This window comes from Engystomops pustulosus, chromosome 6 (genome assembly GCF_040894005.1).
Source record: "Engystomops pustulosus chromosome 6, aEngPut4.maternal, whole genome shotgun sequence".
Lineage (NCBI taxonomy): Eukaryota > Metazoa > Chordata > Amphibia > Anura > Leptodactylidae > Engystomops > Engystomops pustulosus.
Window position 1 is genome coordinate 182,124,529 of NC_092416.1, and position 21,719 is coordinate 182,146,247.

At 44.6% G+C, this 21,719-nt stretch overlaps 1 protein-coding gene and 1 long non-coding RNA gene across 2 annotated transcripts; both read left to right on the forward strand.

Moving 5' to 3' along the window:
* Positions 1 to 4,216: 4,216 nt before the first annotated feature.
* Positions 4,217 to 6,471, forward strand: LOC140065438 (uncharacterized). The gene is made up of 3 exons (XR_011847901.1): positions 4,217 to 4,436; positions 4,797 to 5,622; positions 6,338 to 6,471. It is a non-coding gene; the product is annotated as an uncharacterized lncRNA (long non-coding RNA).
* Positions 6,472 to 7,263: 792 nt separating this feature from the next.
* Positions 7,264 to 21,499, forward strand: LOC140066001 (uncharacterized). The gene is made up of 4 exons (XM_072113567.1): positions 7,264 to 8,450; positions 11,154 to 11,349; positions 11,557 to 11,761; positions 20,461 to 21,499. Exons 1-4 carry the CDS (start codon positions 7,381 to 7,383, stop codon positions 21,240 to 21,242), a joined length of 2,253 nt encoding a protein of 750 aa, XP_071969668.1. The 5' UTR covers positions 7,264 to 7,380; the 3' UTR covers positions 21,243 to 21,499.
* Positions 21,500 to 21,719: the final 220 nt, after the last annotated feature.

The window sequence follows — 21,719 nt, forward strand, 5'->3', positions numbered from 1 at the left end:
TTCACCCATGGGAGAAGCCATTTTCGTGCTCAGAATGTGGGAAAAAATACAGCGTAAAATCAGCTCTTGTCAGACATCAACTCATCCACTCGGGAGCGTTATTTACCTGCTCAGAATGTGGGAAAGGTTTTTATCAGAAATCCGATCTTGTTATACATCACAGAGTCCACACAGGGGAGAAGCCGTTTTTATGCTCAGAGTGCGGGAAATGCTGTAGTGACAAGTCAAATCTTATCCGACATCAGAGAATTCACACAGAAGAGAAGCCGTTTTCGTGTTCGGAATGCGGAAAGTGTTATCGCAAAAAGCACAATCTTTTCAAACATCAGAGAAGCCACACGGGGGCAAAGCCGTTCCCGTGTTCAGAATGCGGGAAATGTTTTGGCGATAAATCAGTTCTCGTTCGACATCAGAGAATTCACACGGGGGAGAAGCCATTCTCTTGCCCAGAATGTGGCAAATGTTTTAGCCAGAAATCAGATTTTGTTGTACATCATAGAAGCCACACAGGGGAGAAGCCATTTTCCTGTCCAGAATGTGGGAAATGTTATGGCTTTAACTCAACGCTTATTAGACATCGGAGAAGCCACACAAGGGAGAAGCCATTTTCACGCCCATAATCGGTAACAAGTCACTCTGGGTGCCCTTGACAACCAATCAGAGCTCAAATTTCATTTCCCCACAGCTGTTTATAAAATGGAAGCCAAGTTCTGATTGGTTTCCATGGGCAACTAGATCAGTTTTACCTCAGAGACTTTAGATAAATCTACCCCATAGCATGAAATCCATTGTTCTTCGACTTCACTCAGTGGAAACACTATTTTCATACCTATAACTTGGTAAAAGTTTTCTACTAAACCAGTTCTGTCACTTACAGTCCTCAATATCTTCCTTTATTCCTAAAAAAAAGAGTCACAAAGACATAGGGGGAGATTTATCATCAAGTTTCTGAGGTAAAACTGGTCTAGTTGCCCATGGAAACCAATCAGAGCTCCGCTTTAATTTTATAAACATCTGTGGGAAAATGAAAGCTGAGCTCTGATTGGCTGCTTTCGGCAACTAGAACAGTTTTGCTCTAAGAGACTTCCGTAGATTCTGAATGTATGAAATGATTGACTGACAAATCGCTTCTTCTACATCACGAGAAGCGGCCATTTTGTTTGTCGTATTGACAGCTCGCTGGCGCCTCCGCAGGTCACTCCTGTACAGTCCTCCTGACTAGTCATACACGACTCTGTAGGGTATGTAGTTGTGTATATTTATATATATCTGTGCTGCAGATGTTTCTCTTACGTCTCCAAAAAAAACGGTACCATTTTTTCTCAATAAAGAATGTGATTTTTCTGTATTTGAATCTTTTATGAGAATCTGATTGTGATATAAGTGGATTCAGCACAGATCTTCTCACAGAGAAATACTCCTAGTATTCCAGTCACTTCCATTACAGAGACTCCCCGCACCTCGTACCTGATAATCTCATTTTAAGAAAAATCTATATCAGATCATTAAATGGACCCGACGTCCAAAAATCAGGGCCTGAGGTTGTGTCAGAACAATGATGCTCACTATTCTGTGTATATTTCTGCGATCGTCATAAAGATGGCGGCACCCGTGCGCCGCCGTCGGCAATGAAAGGGTTAATAGCCCTTGCAATATGCAAAAACCCCCATCCTTGTATGAAGAGGACTCGGCTATGGCGCAGAGCGGTAAGGGGTTAATGATATATTCCTCTATGGCGGCCATCTTGGACCAAGAGAACCAAACAGAAGCCATTTTGAAAATCAAGCCATTTTAAGTATCAGTCGGGGGTCATGCTGACCATTGTCAGCCATTTTTGTGTAACCTGCCTGTAAAAGTTCCTCCCTGACACTTGTTATAGATGATTGTCCTTCGGACAATGTTCTTCTCCTTATCATGTTTTCATTAGGAGGAAGCTTCTGGAGTCATCCCCAGTAAATCTGTAGCTGATAATATAAACATGTCTGTGAACAAGGCCTATTAACCTTTTTGGAGAATGTCCTGGTAAAATTCATTATGGCCAATAGCATTGCAGTATTTTATCTCCTTGCCACGCCCACATATGCTGATTTTTCTGTCTTTGCTATATGCAGCTGAGGCTAATAAACTGAGGAAGATTTCTACATACACTAAGAGACTGATGTGTCTTGGTTTTTGTTCTCTCCTTCCGGTACCATGAAAGGGTTAATTGGAAAATCACCGTACAACATGAAGTAAGGGCGGTTTAAGCCCTAGAAAAAAATCTCTAACAACTTCAATGGATTTGGTCTCCAGATTTTGCTCCTAACACTCAAAGAATTATAAGTCTGAGGGGCGTAACTAGAAGAGGCAGGGCCCCACAGTAGCTTCCGAATAGGGCCCCCTTCCCACGTATTGTGTACAAACACATGCAAGTTACAATCACACATCCCCCTACGCACACATATAGACGCTATACACACATTATACACACACAGCTCCGCTATACACACATTATACACACACGCAGCTCCGCTATACACACATTATACACACATTATACACACACAGCTCCGCTATACACACATTATACACACACGCAGCTCCGCTATACACACATTATACACACACGCAGCTCCGCTATACACACATTATACACACACACAGCTCCGCTATACACACATTATACACACACGCAGCTCCGCTATACACACATTATACACACACGCAGCTCCGCTATACACACATTATACACACACAGCTCCGCTATACACACATTATATATACACACAGCTCCGCTATACACACATTATATATACACACAGCTCCGCTATACACACATTATACACACACAGCTCCGCTATACACACATTATACACACACACAGCTCCGCTATACACACATTATACACACACAGCTCCGCTATACACACATTATACACACACACAGCTCCGCTATACACACATTATACACACACACAGCTCCGCTATACACACATTATACACACACAGCTCCGCTATACACACATTATACACACACAGCTCCGCTATACACACATTATATATACACACAGCTCCGCTATACACACATTATATATACACACAGCTCCGCTATACACACATTATACACACACAGCTCTGCTATACACACATTATACACACACACAGCTCCGCTATACACACATTATACACACACAGCTCCGCTATACACACATTATACACACACACAGCTCCGCTATACACACATTATACACACACAGCTCCGCTATACACACATTATACACACACAGCTCCGCTATACACACATTATACACACACAGCTCCGCTATACACACATTATACACACACAGCTCCGCTATACACACATTATACACACACAGCTCCGCTATACACACATTATACACACACAGCTCCGCTATACACACATTATACACACACAGAGCTCCGCTATACACACATTATACACACACAGCTCCGCTATACACACATTATACACACACAGCTCTGCTATACACATTATACACACACACAGCTCCGCTATACACACATTATACACACACACAGCTCCGCTATACACACATTATACACACACACAGCTCCTCTATACACACATTATACACACACACAGCTCCGCTATACACACATTATACACACACAGCTCTGCTATACACACATAATACACACACACAGCTCCGCTATACACACATTATACACACACACAGCTCCGCTATACACACATTATACACACACACAGCTCCTCTATACACACATTATACACACACACAGCTCCGCTATACACACATTATACACACACACAGCTCTGCTATACACACATTATACACACACACAGCTCCGCTATACACACATTATACACACACACAGCTCCGCTATACACACATTATACACACACACAGCTCCTCTATACACACATTATACACACACACAGCTCCGCTATACACACATTATACACACACAGCTCTGCTATACACACATAATACACACACACAGCTCCGCTATACACACATTATACACACACATAAGTCTCCTAGAGCAGAATTGTTCTAGTTGCCCACCTCAACCAATCAGATCTCAGCTTTCATTTTCCCACAGCTGTTTTTAAATTTTCAAGCTGAGCTCTGATTGGTTCCCAGAACAGTTTTACCTCAGAAACTTGATGATTCCTCTCTCCGTGTAGTTTCTGAGGTAACACAGATCCCTGAGGGGGCGATTACACGTTTGCTTTTCTCTGATGCAGTTGTTGATGTCCTGGAGTGGAGGGAAATGGAGGAGGAGAAGCTTCTGCTTTTGGTTATAAAAACTACAACTGAAGAAGGAAACGTGTGACCGCCCTCTCAGAGAATCCTGTCAGACCTGGTCATGTGACCCCCATGGCTCCTCCCACACACGGGGCTGGTCACATGTCTATGACATCATCACAGGTCCTGTAACTCCCCTAGCAGGGTCAGTAGTCACTGAGACAAAATTTGTACATTTTCTAAGTTTCACACATTTTTTTGCTTAGACATTGCTCTGTGATTAGGATATTACACTGTGCTATGTTTATTTTGTTTTTGTCATTTTTATTTGGAAATTTTGACACTTTATATTTTTGTAAATTAATAACATATCTAAAAACAGAACATTAGGCGGTTTTTGCCACAGACTCTGTATCATATAGTGACTGAATGGCTCCTGTTATTTTCCTCCTGGCAGATTTGTTCCCTCACTAGATGCAGTGGACACTTCTCACCATGGCATCAGAGGGGATAATGGTACATGATCAATATCGTCACTAATGAGATTTGTTTTCTTTCCTTGCAGGTTCCATTCTCTGCTGATCTCTTCACTGGATCATTATTTTACTTACTGGACGCTCAAGGATGGATAAAGAAAGGGACAAGATGGAGAGAATCTTCCAGCTCACCCTAGAGATTCTCTTCTATATTACTGGAGAGGTGAGAGATTGTGATGAGGTCACATGACATCATTATCTATGGGAATAACAGATGATAGGACTGGAGAGGTGAGAGATTCTGGAAATGTATGGAGGGAGATTTATCAATGTGTCTCTCCATAACCAGGATTACACAGTAGTGAAGAAGACCTCTAGTGGGCGCTGTCAGGCCCCTGTGTATGAAGGACGGGGGAGAACCCTGAGCCCAATCCCGACTCCTCCACCTCACCCCCTGATACATGATGACATCAATGAGCAGAAGATCCTAGAAGTCACCCACAAGATGATGGAGCTGCTGACTGGAGAGGTGACACTGCTGGGAATGCTGGGACATTATACAGTAACGCTATGAAGGGATCTGGGTGATGACGGGATCATTGTGTGTGTCAGGTTCCTATAAGGTGTCAGGATGTGGCTGTCTATTTCTCCATGGAGGAGTGGGAGTATTTAGAAGGACACAAAGATGTGTACAAGGACGTCATGATGGAGGACCACCAGCCCCTCACATCAGCAGGTAATAGACAGGACTAAATCCACACGTCCTTTCATTATCTGTATGGAAAGAAGGAATTCAGTCTCTGGATGTTTCCTACAGGTAGATCCAGTAAGAGAACATCACCGGAGAGATGTCCCAGTCCTCTTCTTCTACCACAGGATTGTTCAGAGGAGAAATATGTCCCACAGGATCATCAGGTATGAATCGTTCTTTTCTATGGAACTGATGGAGAGTAGAAAGTGCTGTATCTCATCTTCTCTTTGCTGGAGATGAATGTAAAGTGCAGGCGCTTCAGCTCCTTTATTTATTCAGAGAGATGCTTTATGTGCGATGTAGGTTTAAAGCGATTTAAATCTGGGCCAGGTCAAGGCATTTCAATGGCCCAGTGTATGAGCCTCCTGCCTGACCTGCAAAACTCAGACCCTGGACCCTATTCTTACCTGAGTAGTATATTTATCTGTCTTTGGCCCATATGCAGCATCCAATGACACACCAATGAGTCACAGACCTCAAAGATCAGTAGAGAAAATACAGCACCAGAACCCACCTCAGTACATAGATACAGCACCAGAACCCACCAGTACCTAAAACCACTACAAGAACCAAGGTCAGTGTATAACTCAAGTCCCAATCCCACCCCTGCATTATGTTTTTAGGACAATCCTGTTAAGAAAGCAGGAGGTGGCATATAACAGGTGACTGTGGGCATTAGATGGTGTCTGGAGTTTCTCTCATTTTCTGGTTGCAATAAGGAAACAACATGTTGGGTTTATGGTGCAGACCTACAACTATCGATAACTCCTCCTGATCATATTTGGTCATCATGATAATTACTCATCTTTTCTTATCATCTGAATCCTCCTCTGTAACTTCTCCATCGTCTGGTGACTTCTTACAATATTTGTTCCTCAGTTTGTGTATCAGGATGAAGATGTGAAGAATATTCCTGCCCCAGAGACATATGTGAGGGGCGATGAGCGATGTAAGGAGGAGATTCCTACAGGTAACTGCCCAGGTGAGTAGTAACCACTAGATAAAGCAGAGACGAGTGAGAACACAATACAGAACATGGAGACATTGGGGCAGATCCCGCAGTGCGTTGTCCGACGAGGATTCGGGCCTGCCGCGATTCATTAAGGTCGTGCGTCCAATTTCCTACATGTGTTGCCTCCGCGCTGAGATCCGCCGGAGTTCACCTTCTTCTTCCCGGTGCATGTGAGTGCTGATCTTCTGACACAATTTCGTTTTTAAATTCCGTGTAGTGTCCGAATCCTTTGGGTTGTCTGACGACCCGCCGCCGATGTGCCACAATCCGATCGCATGCGCCAAAAAGGAAATATTTGGGAAATCTGACGGAATCGCGGTCCGCGGACCCTTAGTAAATGAGCCCCTTAGACTAAGAAAAGCTGGAAGGTGGGTGCTATGAGGTCAGGAATACTTCTCACCAGGACCTCGGAGGAGGAGACTGACTTACATGTTAGCTGAGTATTAGCCTCCTATAGATCTCATAGGAAGAATGAATACCATTTTCACTTCTTGAATTTAAAGTAATTTGATGTTGTGGTAAAAACTAGGGACATATCAAAATTAGGAGCGGTAGACGCCCTAGTAGTGGATTATAATAAAGGTGATTTGAGCCGTACCCCGGGGCCAAAGCCTTCCAGGGGGCCCATGGCCAGCCAAACAGCCCACTAAATTTAATACTGAGAAGGACCCTCACCCATGAAATCCTCATACATTTTCTGACTGCAAAGTGTGGGTTTATCAAAGACAGGACCTCCTGCAGCATTATAATTGTGCATAAATTACAGTTTTTGACTAGGAAAACTGTTGCATCAGAGGCCTTTGAGTTATTAAATATACTATAGTTCATTCTTTGTGTATTACCTCAACACTAAGGGGGGATGTATTAATCCTCGTGTACCGTGGTGTGCTGTTAACATTACATCCGACCAATGTTATTTTTATTCTTGGCAGGTGACTGCACCAGTAGCTCAGAGGGACGGGTCATATCTTCAGATTTTAGAGAAGACGGTTGTGAGGTTACACAAGATACACATGAAGAGCAAGACAGAATGGAAAGAGTCTCCTCCGCTCTTTACAGCAATGATCTATCATCTGATCCTGTATTACAGGTCCCATCTGCTGCATCAACACTAAAACAAAATGTAATTCATGAAAGAGATATTGAACAACAAAGAAGTCACACAGGGGAGAAGTCATTTCCTTGTTCAGAATGTGGAAAATGTTTTGGCCAAAAACGTGATCTTGTTAAACATCAGAGAATTCACACAGGGGAGAAGCCATTTTCATGTCCTGAATGTGGGAAATGTTATGGGTTTAAATCGAAACTTATCGCACATCTGAGAATTCACACTGGTGAGAAGCCATTTCAATGTTCAGAATGCGGGAAAAGTTACAACCAAAAATCCGATTTTGTTAGACATCAAAGAAGTCACACAGGAGAAAAGCTATTTTCATGTTCAGAATGTGAGAAAAAATACAGCGAAAAATCAGCTCTTGTTAGACATCAGCTAAGTCACTCAGGGACATTTACATTTACTTGTTCAGAATGTGGGAAAGGTTTTTACGTGAAAGCCCATCTTGTTTCACATCATAGAGTTCACACAGGGGAGAAGCCATTTTACTGCTCAGAGTGCGGGAAATATTTTAGCAGTAAGTCAACTCTTATTCAGCATCAGAGAAGCCACACAGGGGAGAAGCCATTCTCCTGCTCAGAATGCGGGAAAGGTTATCGAGACAAACAAACTCTTGTTCGACATCTGAGAACTCACAAAGGGGAGAAGCCATTTTCATGTTCAGAGTGTGGAAAAAGTTATGCCTACAGATCAGATCTTGTTAGACATCAGCGAATTCACACAGGGGTGAATCTATTTTCATGCCCAGAATGTGGAAAATGTTTCAACCAGAAATCACGGTTTGTTATACATCAGAGACGTCACACAGAGAAGAACCGTTTTCATGCTCAGAATGTGGAAAACGTTTCAGCACCAAATCGGGTCTTGTAAAGCATCTGAAAAGACACACAATATAAACCCAATTTTCATGCCCATGATTTGGGAAATATTTAGTACCACACTTGTTCAGTCACTTGTGGTCCCGAACATCGTCCTTTACTCATACACTCACATAAATACAAAATGAATGTGGGAAATATTTCACCCACAAACCACATCTTCTTTTACATCAATGGAACAGCTATTTTGTTAATTGACATCTCGCTGGGGCCTCCGCTTTTCTTCTGTCTGTTGTCCTCTGACTGTAATACTTGACTACTGTGCTCGAGGGGCCTCTGACTAGTTGTACACCCTCACTAGTTGTCCACCACCTGTATATGTAGTCATATATATTAATTTATCTGTAAGATAAATGTTTCCGTCATGTCTGACGAAGAGAACTTGTATTCTCGAAAGCTCACCATCAAATATACTCAGCCTCAAAAAGGTATTGGCCTGATTTCTCACTCTTCTTCTGCTCTCCATGGCCAACACAGTACAAATCCACACTGATATACATGTTCCTACATTCTAAAAAACTATTAAATTTGTATCAATAAAGAAAGTGATATTTTTGTATTTGACTTGTACTTGTGTATTCCCACAGAGAAATACTCTTCCCCTATTCACAAATCTTCTTGTCCCCTCTCCTGTACGGAAACTCTTCACATCTAGAGCACAGCACTGTCAAGTGCTGGCGGGTCCATTGACTGGGAGAAAATCAATAGCATCTGCGTCTAAGACACAGTTTACATTGACTTGCAGAACAGTACAGTGCAGATCTTTGTGTCTGCGTGTGTCAAATATTATGTATCTACAACATTCACTTGTATTAGACCATGAAGAGTTAAGTAATAGCCATGCACGCACTGGTGACATACACAATCTATATTGATTTAAAGGGATGGGCTACTGTATGTTACATCAAGCCTAAATATAAAGGAAAACCATATATAAAGACACAAGACATCCAAGGCTACAAGACACAACTGTAGTTTTAATAAATATGACTGTCACAATTCTTTAGTGTTCCTTCCTGCTTACTCTAGTGGTAAGTATGTCCAGGTTCGCTTACAACACAGATTAACTGCTCTGCTCCCTCACCTCATGCCTCTTATCAACCCCGTTCCCTCCCCCCCCCATATAGATTGTGAGCCCTCATGGGCAGGGTCCTCCTACTTGTCTCCTGATCTCTGTATTTTTTACTTGCACCTGCTTTGTCTTAATGTAATGTATGTGAACCCCTACTGATTGTACATCACCATGGAATTAATGTTGCTCATTAAAGGGAACCTACCACCACGATTCTACCTATAAAGGTAGAACGGGTGGTAGGTGGATGTATGGGACATGAGGATAGCCCTTTTTACAGCTAATTCTCACGTCCCCGCTATCTTTTAAAAATCTTTAATACCCTAATATGTATATTTTCTAAAGCAGCTACTGGGGCATGAAGTAGCCAGAGTTGAGGCTACACAGCCCGGCTGCTCCACGCCCGGTAGCCTCTTTTCTCCTCCTACCCTGACGTCTTCAGCGCACAGCTCCTCGTAGCTGCAAACCCTCGTCCGAGAAACCGGCGTTCTGCACAGCTGCGCGGCCACTGCTCAGAAGCTGGGCATTTGCAGAACTCCGGCTTCTCAGACGAGGGTGCGCAGCTACGAGGAGATGGCAGGGTAGGAGGAGAAAAAAGGCTACTGGGGCATGGAATAGCTGTGACGTGTAGCCTCATGTCTGGCTACTCCACGCCCCAGTAGCCGCGCTGCTCATCTCTACCCGCTCCTGATTCCCGCCCGGGGTCCGTGCGTGGCCATTTCCCGGAAATCTAGACCTGCCTCTCCCATTATTCCCTGTCGGATCTTTGTGCCTTGTGCCTGTTACTGTATCTCAACCTTGGCTGCCAACGCGGACAAGTCACGCCTGTGGAACGACCTGGGGGTACCACGCCACAGCAAGACCATCCTGTGGCGGGCTCTGGTGAAGACCAGGTGCCACTTAGACTCCGGTCCCAGGTGTTGGCTTGTGTTATCATCCGTTTTGGTTCAGAGGATCCACTAACTCCGATCCTGACAGTAAGATCTGGGCATGGATCCCGCCGAGGTTCTGCTACCTACTCGGTCCGATCTTACCACCATGTGGTCCAGCGGTCCGTGTGCAAAAACCCTGCATGGTCCTTCTCTGCTGAGACTGTGCTGCTGAATCTGCTCCAGTAAAACTCTCCCAAGGGAGAATATGCTGTCCAGTTCCTTGCCGCAGTCCTGTCCGCAGCCTTCAGAAATGGCCTTTCTTTTCAAGTTAAGGACGCATTGGCCGCTCGTGACCTGCCATCTACCCTGAGTGGTCTCATCACCTTAGCCTCTCAAATTGACGTGTGGTTTATGGAGCATACCGAGGAGTTACGTCATGAGCAACCCCAAGTCTGTCCACAACGTCTACCTTGCCTGGCTCCTGCTTTCCAAAGGCCAATCCAGCCTCCAGTCGTACCATCTGCAGAGGAGCCTATGCAGGTGGACAGAGCCAGACTCTCCCCCCAGGACCGTTCCAGAAGACATCTTGGGAACCTCTGCCTGTATTGTGCCAGTCCGGAACACTTCATTGGTCGTGTCCTGTCCTTCCCCAACGTTCGGGAAACACTAGCATCTAGGGTTCTTGGGAGAAGTGTCCCTAGGTGTATGCAAAGCTTCTCCACAACTGGTCATTCCTGTGCTCCTCAGTGTTAGCACAGGTAGCCAGTTTCAAGTGTGTGTCTTCTTGGACTCCGGGTCTGCAGGAAACTTTGTGGATGCTGCCCTGGTCTCTCAGTATCACATCCCAGTGGTCTGCCTCAAGAAACCCCTGGTCATCTCCCCAGTCAGTGGACAGATTCTCTTTGATCCAGTCCGGTACTGCACACAGCCATTTTGCCTGCATGTTGGAGCCCTACATAAGGAGAAACTGTCCCATGCACTGCCTCACTCCACCTCTCCCCTCCTGCTGGGTCTTCCATGCTTGCAGCTCCATGCTCCTGTGCTTAGTTGGAAGACGGGGGAGATTCTTCATTGGGGACCAAATTGCCAGTCTAGTTACATGGTGGTTCCTCATCCAGTACCCGTCATGGTCTCTTCTGTGGTTCCCAAGCCTCTGGAGGGTCTCCCAACTTGCGATCTGGACTTTGTGGATGGTTTTTCTAAGAAGCTAGCCGAGACTTTGCCGCCTCACCGCCCTTATGACTGCCCTGTTGATATCCTACCAGGTGCATCTCCTCCCCGGGGCCGGGTGTACCCTCTCTCTGTACCTGAAACCGCTGCTATGTCGGTCTACATTAAGGAAAACCTGCAGAGGGGTAAATCCTCTTCCCTGACTGGTGCAGGCTTCTTCTTCGTTACCAAAAAGGATGGGTCACTCCGTCCATGCATTGACTACCGCGGTCTTAACAAAGTCACCGTTAAGAATCGTTAACCACTACCTTTGATCACGGAGCTGTTTGACCGCCTTGCTTGGAGCCAAGATCTTCTCCAAACTGGACCTTCGTGGGGCCTACAACCTTATCTGCATTTGCAAGGGTGAAGACCACATTTAACACTCGCGACTTTGAGTATTTGGTGATGCCGTTCGGACTTTGCAATGCCTCCGGTTTTCCAGGAAATCGTCAACGACAGGGACCTACTATATACCTGTGTAGTGGTCTATCTTGACGACATTCTGGTGTTTTCTCCAGATCTCGAAGTCCATAGTCACCAGTCTCAAGTCCTCAGTCAACTAAGGACTAATCACCTTTATGCCAAACTAGAAAAGTTTCATCAGCGGAGTCTTCCTTTCCTCGGCTATATCATCTCCGACAGAGGTCTCCTGATGGATCCTGCCAAGCTGTGCAACACAGCGGTTTCTGGGCTTCGCAAATTACTACCGGCAGTTCATTCCGGACTTCTCCTCTCTGGTGTCTCCTATTGTGGCACTCACCAAGAAGGGTGCCAAACTTCTTGGTTGTCCCATTGTCCCGCTGCCAGGTCTGCCGTCTGCTCCTCCCCTTGCAAGCCAGTTCTTCACATGGACTTTGTTTTGGACCTAGGGGTCCAGTTTGTCTCCCGCTTCTGCCGATCCCTATGTAATCAGCTGCAGGTGAAATTGGACTTCTCTTCTGCGTACCATCCACAGTCCAATGGTGTTAACCAAACCTTCGTCATTTTGTCTATGCCTGTCAGGACGACTGGTCCACTTTGTTGATGTGGGCAGAGTTCTCCTATAATTCCCTGGACTCGGAGTCTGCTGCTGTTCCTCTGTCTGTTCCCTCGGACGTTCCTGCGGTGGAAGAGTTGGTGCAGGAACTCAGGTCTATCTGGGAACAGACTTGTCAGTCTCTACTTCGGGCGTCTGCCTGCACCAAAACCCAAGCCGATAAGAAACTCCTCCAGTCTTCTCTCCTGGTGACAAGATGTGGCTTTCGTCCAGATACGTTTGGCTGAAAATCCCCAGCTAGAGGTGGGGCCTTTAGAGGTGGTGAAGTGCATAAACCCTGTGGCATACAAACTTCTTCTTCCTCCCTCCATGCGAATCCCAAACTCCTTCCACGTCTCTCTCTTGAAGTCAGTCATCCTGAACCACTACTCTCGGTAATTGCTTCTTCCTGCTCCTGAGGCCGCAATATAGATGTGGGATCCCGCTGGAGTAAAAATTGAGGAGGTGGTCAGAAGGCTGGCGATAGGCAATTGGGCAGCAATCTCAAAAAGTCTCAAGGAAAAAGAAATAATGACCTAAGATCGGAAGACCCAGCAATATAAATAAAAACTTGAATAATTTCCCTCTGCATGTCATATATGAGATTCACTTTTTTAAATTGAATTACTGAAAAAAATTTATTTCTTTCTGATTGTATTGAGAAGCACTTGTATCACTCTGAAAAAATCTCAAGGAACAATGCAAAAAGACCCAGGGACCGGAGTGGTCTGCAACTAATGTGTTATGGTGCCTTAGTCCACAGGAACAGGCCTCATCCATGTCTGTCAGGCAGAAGTAAGAAGAACGGGACTCCGCAATATAGATATGGGATCCCACTGGAGTAGGAATTGCGGAGGTGGTCAGCAGGCTGGTAATAAGAGCCAGATTGGCTCTGCTGCTTAGGCAGCAATCTGGAATGCAGACAGACCCAGATCTTGGAATGAGCCCCTATTTATAGATTCTTGCAGAGCTCATTACATGCTCCTTAACCAACTAATTACCACCTGGAATTCTGGAGGAAAGAAAACAAATGTTGCAACATAACATGACTATCACATCTTAACTCTTCGGCAGTGGGCATAATATACTGCAGATGTTAATGCTACAGTCATGGCCATAAGTTTTGAGAATGACACAAATATTATATTTTCACATGATCTGTTGCCCTCTGGTTTTCATGTGTGTTTGTCAGAAGATTTATTATATACAGAAATACAAGTGCAATCATATTATGAGTAACAAAAGCTTTTATTGACAGAATGAGTTACTGCAGCCAGTCAGTATTTGCAGTGTTGTCCCTTCTTCTTCAGGACCTCTGCAATTCTCCCTGGCAGCTCTCAATCAACTTCTGGACCAAATCCTGACTGATAGCCGTCCATTTTTTCCAAAGTCAATGCTGCATTGTGTCACAATTTGTTGGTTTTTGTTTGTCCCCCGTCTCTTGAATATTGACCACAAGTTCTCAATGGGATAAGTTCTGGGGAGTTTCCAGGCTATGGACCCAAATTCTCTCTGTTTTGTTCCCTGAGCCATTTAGTTCTTCCCTTTGCTTTATGGCAGGTGCTCCATCATGCTGGAAAAGGCATTGCTCATCATCAAACTGCTCCTGCAGGGTTGGGAGAAGTTGCTCTTGGAGGACATTCTGGTCCCATTCTTTATTCATGGAGGTGTTTTTAAGCAAGACTGTGAGAGAGCCGATTCCCTTGGCTGAGAAGCAACCCCACACATGAATGGTTGCAGGATGCTTGAGGGTGCGGTCACACGTCCCGTTTACTGCATGCGTTTAAAAACGCATTGCTACAACTGAAGGGAGATTTGCCTAATTAAACAGCTGTTAACACCTGCGTTTACAAAACGCATGCTTTAACCACTATGTTAACGCATGAGTTAACAACCGCATGTGTTAACAATGCGTTAACACTTGCGTTTTGTAAACGCAAGCGTTAACAGCTGTTTAATTAGGCAAATCTCCCTTCAGCTGTAGCAATGCGTTTTTAAACGCATGCAGTAAACGCGATGTGTGACCGCACCCTTACAGTTGGCATGAGACAAAACTGGTGGTATCACTCACCTTGTCTTCTCCGAACAAGCTGTTTTCCAGATGTTCCAAACAATCGGAAAGGGGATTCATCAGAGAAAATGGGGGTCATTTACTAAGGGCCCGATTCGCGTTTTCCCGACGTGTTACCCGAATATTTCCAATTTGCGCCGATTGTACCTGAATTGCCCCGGGATTGTGGCGCACGCGATCGGATTGTGGCGCATCGGCACCGGCATGCGCGCGACGGAAATCGGGAGGTGTGGCCGAACGAAAACCCGATGTATTTGGAAAAACCGCCACATTTAAAAACCGAAAAAGTGTCGCTTGGGAAGCGCTTACCTTCACTTGGTCCGAGCTGGTGTATTCCGGCGCGTTCAGATGCTTTTCAGCGCAGCAGCGCCACCTGGTGGACGGCGGAGGAACTACCTTCATAAATCCCGTCCGGACCCGAATCCTGTGCAGAGAACGCGCCGCTGGATCGCGAATGGGCCGGGTAAGTAAATCTGCCCCAATGACTTAATCCCAGTCCTCAGCAGTCCACTCCCTGTACCTTTTGCAGAATATCAGTCTGTCCCTGATGGTTTCTGGAGAGAAGCGGCTTCTATGCTGCCCTCCTGGACACCAGGCCTTGTTCCAGGAGTCTCCGCAGTGTCACAGTGCATACAGATGCCTCACACCTGCCTGCTGTCATTCCTGAGCAAGCTCTGCACTACTGGGAGCCCCATCCCCAAGCTGAAACACTTGTAAGAGACGCTCCTGGCGCTTGCTGCTCCTTCTTGGGCCCCTGGAGCCTTTCTGGCAACAATGGAACCTCTCTCCTTGATGATGCGATAGATTGGTGACTTAGGTGCAATCTTTCTAGCTGCGATACTCTTCCCTGTTAGGCCAGTTTTGTGCAGTGCACAATGATGACTGCACGTGTTTCTTTAGAGATAACCATGGTTAACAGAAGAGAAACAATGATGCCAAGCACCAGCCTCCTTTTAAAGTGTCCAGTGGTGTGATTCTTGCTTAATCATGACAGATTGATCACCACTCAACACTCACACCCACACCTGTGTTACTGGAGCAATCACTGAAACAATGTTAGCTGCTCCTTTTAAGGCACCTGCAAAGAAGTTGATATGTGTTTTGGGGCGAAAAGTTCATTTTCTAGGCAAATATTGACTTGGCAATTAATTGCTGTTAAGCTGATCCCTCTTTATAACATTCTGGAGTATATGCAAATTGCCATTATAACACCTGATGCTGTAGAATTTGTAAAAATTAACATTTGTATCATTCTCAAAACTTTTGACCATGACTGTACATTTGTGCAGTAGGAGGCATTGAAGGATAGCTATAGCAACTAGTACAACAAATAATAATATAACCAAGGGAACACCAGCCTTAAAGGGGAAGGAAGAATAAAAGTGGCATGGGAGAACTGTCCAAATCCTCACCAGCTAACCAGAAAATTAACTGTAGATAAATGTAATAATGACCAGTGTGTGACAATCTCCATCAGACTCGGGATATGTTAGCTTTCATCCACCGCTGGCACTGTGTAAATGGTGATCTCATAGCTTGTTAACCCTTGAAGACTTTCATAGGTATAAAAACAAAATTCAGATAAAATTTAAGTTCTTCACCTTTTGTCAGTGTTACCTGTGTGGGAATTGGTGGATGGTGCAGAAGTGACTGAGGGTCTTTTTCTGGACAGATTTTGCTGCAATGATTATCAGGTGCCATGTCATATACACTGAGACACTAAGATACCAAAACAGTGGAAACTATGGAATTATATGATGGCTCCACAGATAATTTCCAAAACTCAATGGACAATGGCTGACACATGGCAAGTTGAAAAATTTACGATATTTTAGTCTCAATGTGTTGTAACCACTATGCAAATATTATATAGTGTATACACAGCTCCGCTAGACACACATTATTGTCAGGTTCAGTGGTAGTGGATCCTCTGGACCGCCGCGGAGGTAAGCCGTCACCTGGGACAGGAGTCTAAGTGGCACCCGGTTTTCACCAGAGCCCGTCGCAAAGCAGGTTGGACTTGTTGCAACGTGGTACCACCAGGTCGTTCCACAGGCGCGGCTTTGTCCACGGTGGCAGCTAGGACGGAGTACAGAATCGTAAGGCAAAGTCGTAGTCAAGGACAGGCCGGAGGTCGAGACAGGTAGCACAGGATCAGAGTCGGAAGGTCAGGACAGGTAGCACAGAAGCGAGGTCAGGAACAGAATCAGGATAATCGCACAGGGCATCAGACAAGCTTTCTCTAAGGCTATGAGGCACAAAGATAAGGCAGGGGACACAGGAAGGGGGTGGATGGGAATTCATCAGTTAAGGCGGTTGGCCAGCGCCAATGGTCGGCACGCTGGCCCTTTAAATTTTATAGACCCCCAACCATGGTAGAAGCCCCTGGAACTCGGCGAGGCGAGTAAGGCAGTGGGCACACGGAGGTACATGGGTGCGCCCACGACATGGGTCGCAGGGGCATCCGTGACAATTATACACACACAGCTCCGCTATACACACATTATACACACACAGCTCCACTATACACACATTATACACACACACAGCACCGCTATACACACATTATACACACACACAGCTCCGCTATACACACATTATACACACACACAGCTCCGCTATACACACATTATACACACACACAGCTCCGCTATACACACATTATACACACACACAGCTCCGCTATACACACATTATACACACACAGCTCCGCTATACACACATTATACACACACAGCTCCGCTATACACACATTATACACACACACAGCTCCGCTATACACACATTATACACACACACAGCTCTGCTATACACACATTATACACACACACAGCTCCGCTATACACACATTATACACACACACAGCTCCGCTATACACACATTATACACACATTATACACACACACACAGCTCTGCTATACACACATTATACACACACACAGCTCTGCTATACACACATTATACACACACACAGCTCCGCTATACACACATTATACACACACACAGCTCTGCTATACACACATTATACACACACACAGCTCCGCTATACACACATTATACACACACACAGCTCTGCTATACACACATTATACACACACAGCTCCGCTATACACACATTATACACACACACAGCTCTGCTATACACACATTATACACACACAGCACTGCTATACACACATTATACACACACAGCCCTGCTATACACACATTATACACACACAGCACTGCTATACACACATTATACACACACACAGCACTGCTATACACACATTATACACACACACATCTCCGCTATACACACATTATACACACACACAGCTCCGCTATACACACATTATACACACACACACACACAGCTCCGCTATACACACATTATACACACACACAGCTCCGCTATACACACATTATACAAACACAGCTCTGCTGCAGACTCTCTGTACATCCTGAGGTAACGCTGAACCCTCTGAGCAGAGAATCCTGTCAGACCTGGACATGTGACCCCCCATGACTCCTCCCACACCCGGGGCTGGTCACATGACTATGACATCATCACAGGTCCTGTATGTGGAGGAGGCTGTGCAGGACCTGTCCTACCTGTGGAGGAGGAGGTGAGGGGTTGCTGGGGATATGATGTCATTAACCCCCTCATTACCATTACAGCTTTGGGACGTTTTCTCACGTCGTGAGAAACAACTTTTGTATTGCAGGCTATAGTGCAGTGTTCCCAGACAGTTTTGTATCTGGTGACCGGCTGCACCTAACATTTTTTAATTCTTTCCCAGGGACGGGTAACCCTCTTACCATGGGCATTGGAAAAGAAATAGTATGCCCCACAGATTTTCGTAGGTCTCTTTAAAATGTCTTGAAAATGGAATATTACAACACACCTTTTTCTATTGCAACCCCCACACACCTATAATGTCCCCTTGTCTTTGGGCTTTTCATTGAAATCCCTCCCCCAACGCAAGAATTTATCAGAACCACAGTTGCCAATTAACCTCTTGGATGCAGCGGTCACATCTCACCAGGGCATCTCAAGGGATAACACTCCATGACCATGATTTATCTTCTTCTTCCATTCAGGTTTCTACATTACAGGATCCTCTGCTCATCTCTTCTCTACAGCATCATTTTACTGACTGGTCCCTCAAGGATGGATAAAGAAAGAGATAAGATGGAGAGAATCTTCCAGCTCACCCTAGAGATTCTCTTCTATATTACTGGAGAGGTGAGAGATTGTGATGAGGTCACATGACATCATTATCTATGGGAATAACAGATGATAGGACTGGAGAGGTGAGAGATTCTGGAAATGTATGGAGGGAGATTTATCAATGTGTCTCTCCTTAACCAGGATTACACAGTAGTGAAGAAGACCTCTAGTGGGCGCTGTCAGGCCCCTGTGTATGAAGGACGGGGGAGAACCCTGAGCCCAATCCCGGCTCCTCCACCTCACCCCCTGATACATGATGACATCAATGAGCAGAAGATCCTAGAAGTCACCCACAAGATGATGGAGCTGCTGATTGGAGAGGTGACACTGCTGGGAATGCTGGGACATTATACAGTAACGCTATGAAGGGATCTGGGTGATGACGGGATCATTGTGTGTGTCAGGTTCCTATAAGGTGTCAGGATGTGGCTGTCTATTTCTCCATGGAGGAGTGGGAGTATTTAGAAGGACACAAAGATGTGTACAAGGACGTCATGATGGAGGACCACCAGCCCCTCACATCAGCAGGTAATAGACAGGACTAAATCCACACGTCCTTTCATTATCTGTATGGAATACCAGAATTTTGAGTGCAATAACTAGAAAAGCATTGTGATACTTGATACCGATGCAATACTTTTCATGAAGAGTAACAAGCATTATTTTAATTCAAAATGTTTAGCAAAAACATTTATTCATATAAAATCTGAATAAATCAGATTGATTTTTGCTGGAAAGTAACAAACAATATTCAAAAGACCAGCTCAGGCACAGGCACTTCCTGCCGGGAAGCAGTAGCATGCAGAGATTTACTCTACAAGCTAGAAGATCCGGTCTTTGTCCTAGGCACAGCAGACCTGGCTGTGTGTTTTATTGATTAGGTGAGGGAGCAGAGTTGAAAATGTCATTGTGTTTTATATCCACCTTATGACTCTGATCTGTCTCATCTCTCTTTCTATGTGTAAGATACTAGTAGAATGTTCAAAAGCTAAATGAAAGTGTATATAAACCCTGGACCCTGATAATATAAGCACATTGTCAGCACACAGCATCTCATAGCACTAGAGGTTTCTAAGCATGATCAGTGCTTAGAAAATTAGTGTTGGACAAAGGATGAATTACTATACTATATGTTTTTTTCTTTTAAAGGCCTATATCGGAATTTTTTGCATTGACCAATGACCTAATGAACAGAAAGAATGGATAACACCTTATGTTAACCTCTAAAATATTACTAGCAAATATAGTGGTGCCATCTAAATTCTGGCACACTGCCATCTGGGGGCATCATTGCAGAACAATGTTACTGCTCCAAGGCTGTCATTTAGACTGATCCATTACTTAGACATATGCAATACTGCGTATGTACTGCCTACCCCTGATGAAGCCTTAAGGGGGCGGATGACTAGTCAGGGATTGGCTGCACAGATGTTTGTGAAAAACAAGTTCAGGTCGGGAAGGATTGGAAGATATTAAGGAACCTAGGAAAAACATCTATAAAATATCATTATCGTTATACTAATAGTAATTTTGTTCTTGGCAGATGACTGGACCAGGAGTTCAGAGAGATGCATCACGTCTTCAGAGTTTAAAACAGAAGATTGTAAAGTCACAGGAGATGCACATGAAGAGCACAAGAGAAAGAACAATGTATCCTCAGTCCTTGACGGCAATAACCTCTCATCTGATCCTGTATTACATGTCCCATCTTCTGCTTCATCACAGACCGAGGAGAAAAATTTAATTCACATATTAGTTGTTGAAGAACAAATAATTCTCACAGGGGAGAAACCATTTTCGTGTTCCGAATGTGGGAAATGTTTTTCCCACAAATCCAACCTTCTTCTACATCAGAGAGTTCACTCGGGCGTGAAGCCATTTTTGTGTTCCGAATGTGGTAGATGTTTTTCTCACAAATCAAATCTTGTTCTTCATCAGAGAGTTCACACGGGCATGAAGCCATTTTCATGTTCAGAATGTGGCAAGTATTTTTATCAAAAATCTGACGTTGTGAGACATCAGAGAAGTCACACAGGGGAGAAGCCATATTCATGTTCAGAATGTGGGAAATATTTTTGCCAAAAATCGGATGTTGCAAGACATCAGAGAAGTCACACGGGGGAGAAGCCGTTTTCATGTTCAGAATGTGGGAAAAGTTTAAGCGATAAACAAGCTCTTGTTAGACATCAGAGAATTCACACAGGGGAGAAGCCATTCTCGTGCTTAGAATGTGGGAAATGTTTCACCCAGCAATCAGCTCTTATCGGACATCAAAGAATTCACTCAAAAGAGAAGAAGAAGAAGGCAAAAACCCAGCAACCCTGATGTCAATTGGCCCAAAGCAGGAAAAAAATACCTTCCCGACCTCTCATTTTGCTCCCTGAAACTACCTCCTCATAGAAGCTAATCAGTTTAGTCTGACGGGACCGATCCCTCATAAACCCATGCTAATGCTGTGTTATAACAGTATGTACAGCGAGATACTCCAGGACAGCATTCCTGACAAACCCCTCAAATATTTTCCCAACATCCGATGGTAGACTCGCAGGTCTGTAGTTTCCATGATTGCTTTTTGACCTTTTTTTTAAAAAAAATAATATTGGTACCACATTTGCTATTTGCCTGTCCTGTGGTACAGAACCTGTCCTTGAGAATTAATGGTTGAAAGACATAAAGTTGACCCTCTTATCCATCTTTAGAAAAGGCATCTATCTCCAGAGAGAGAGATTTTTTTTCTAAACTCAGTTTATTAAAATAACAAAATAAAGCAGTAGAATTGTACATGGTATTATTTGGCAATAC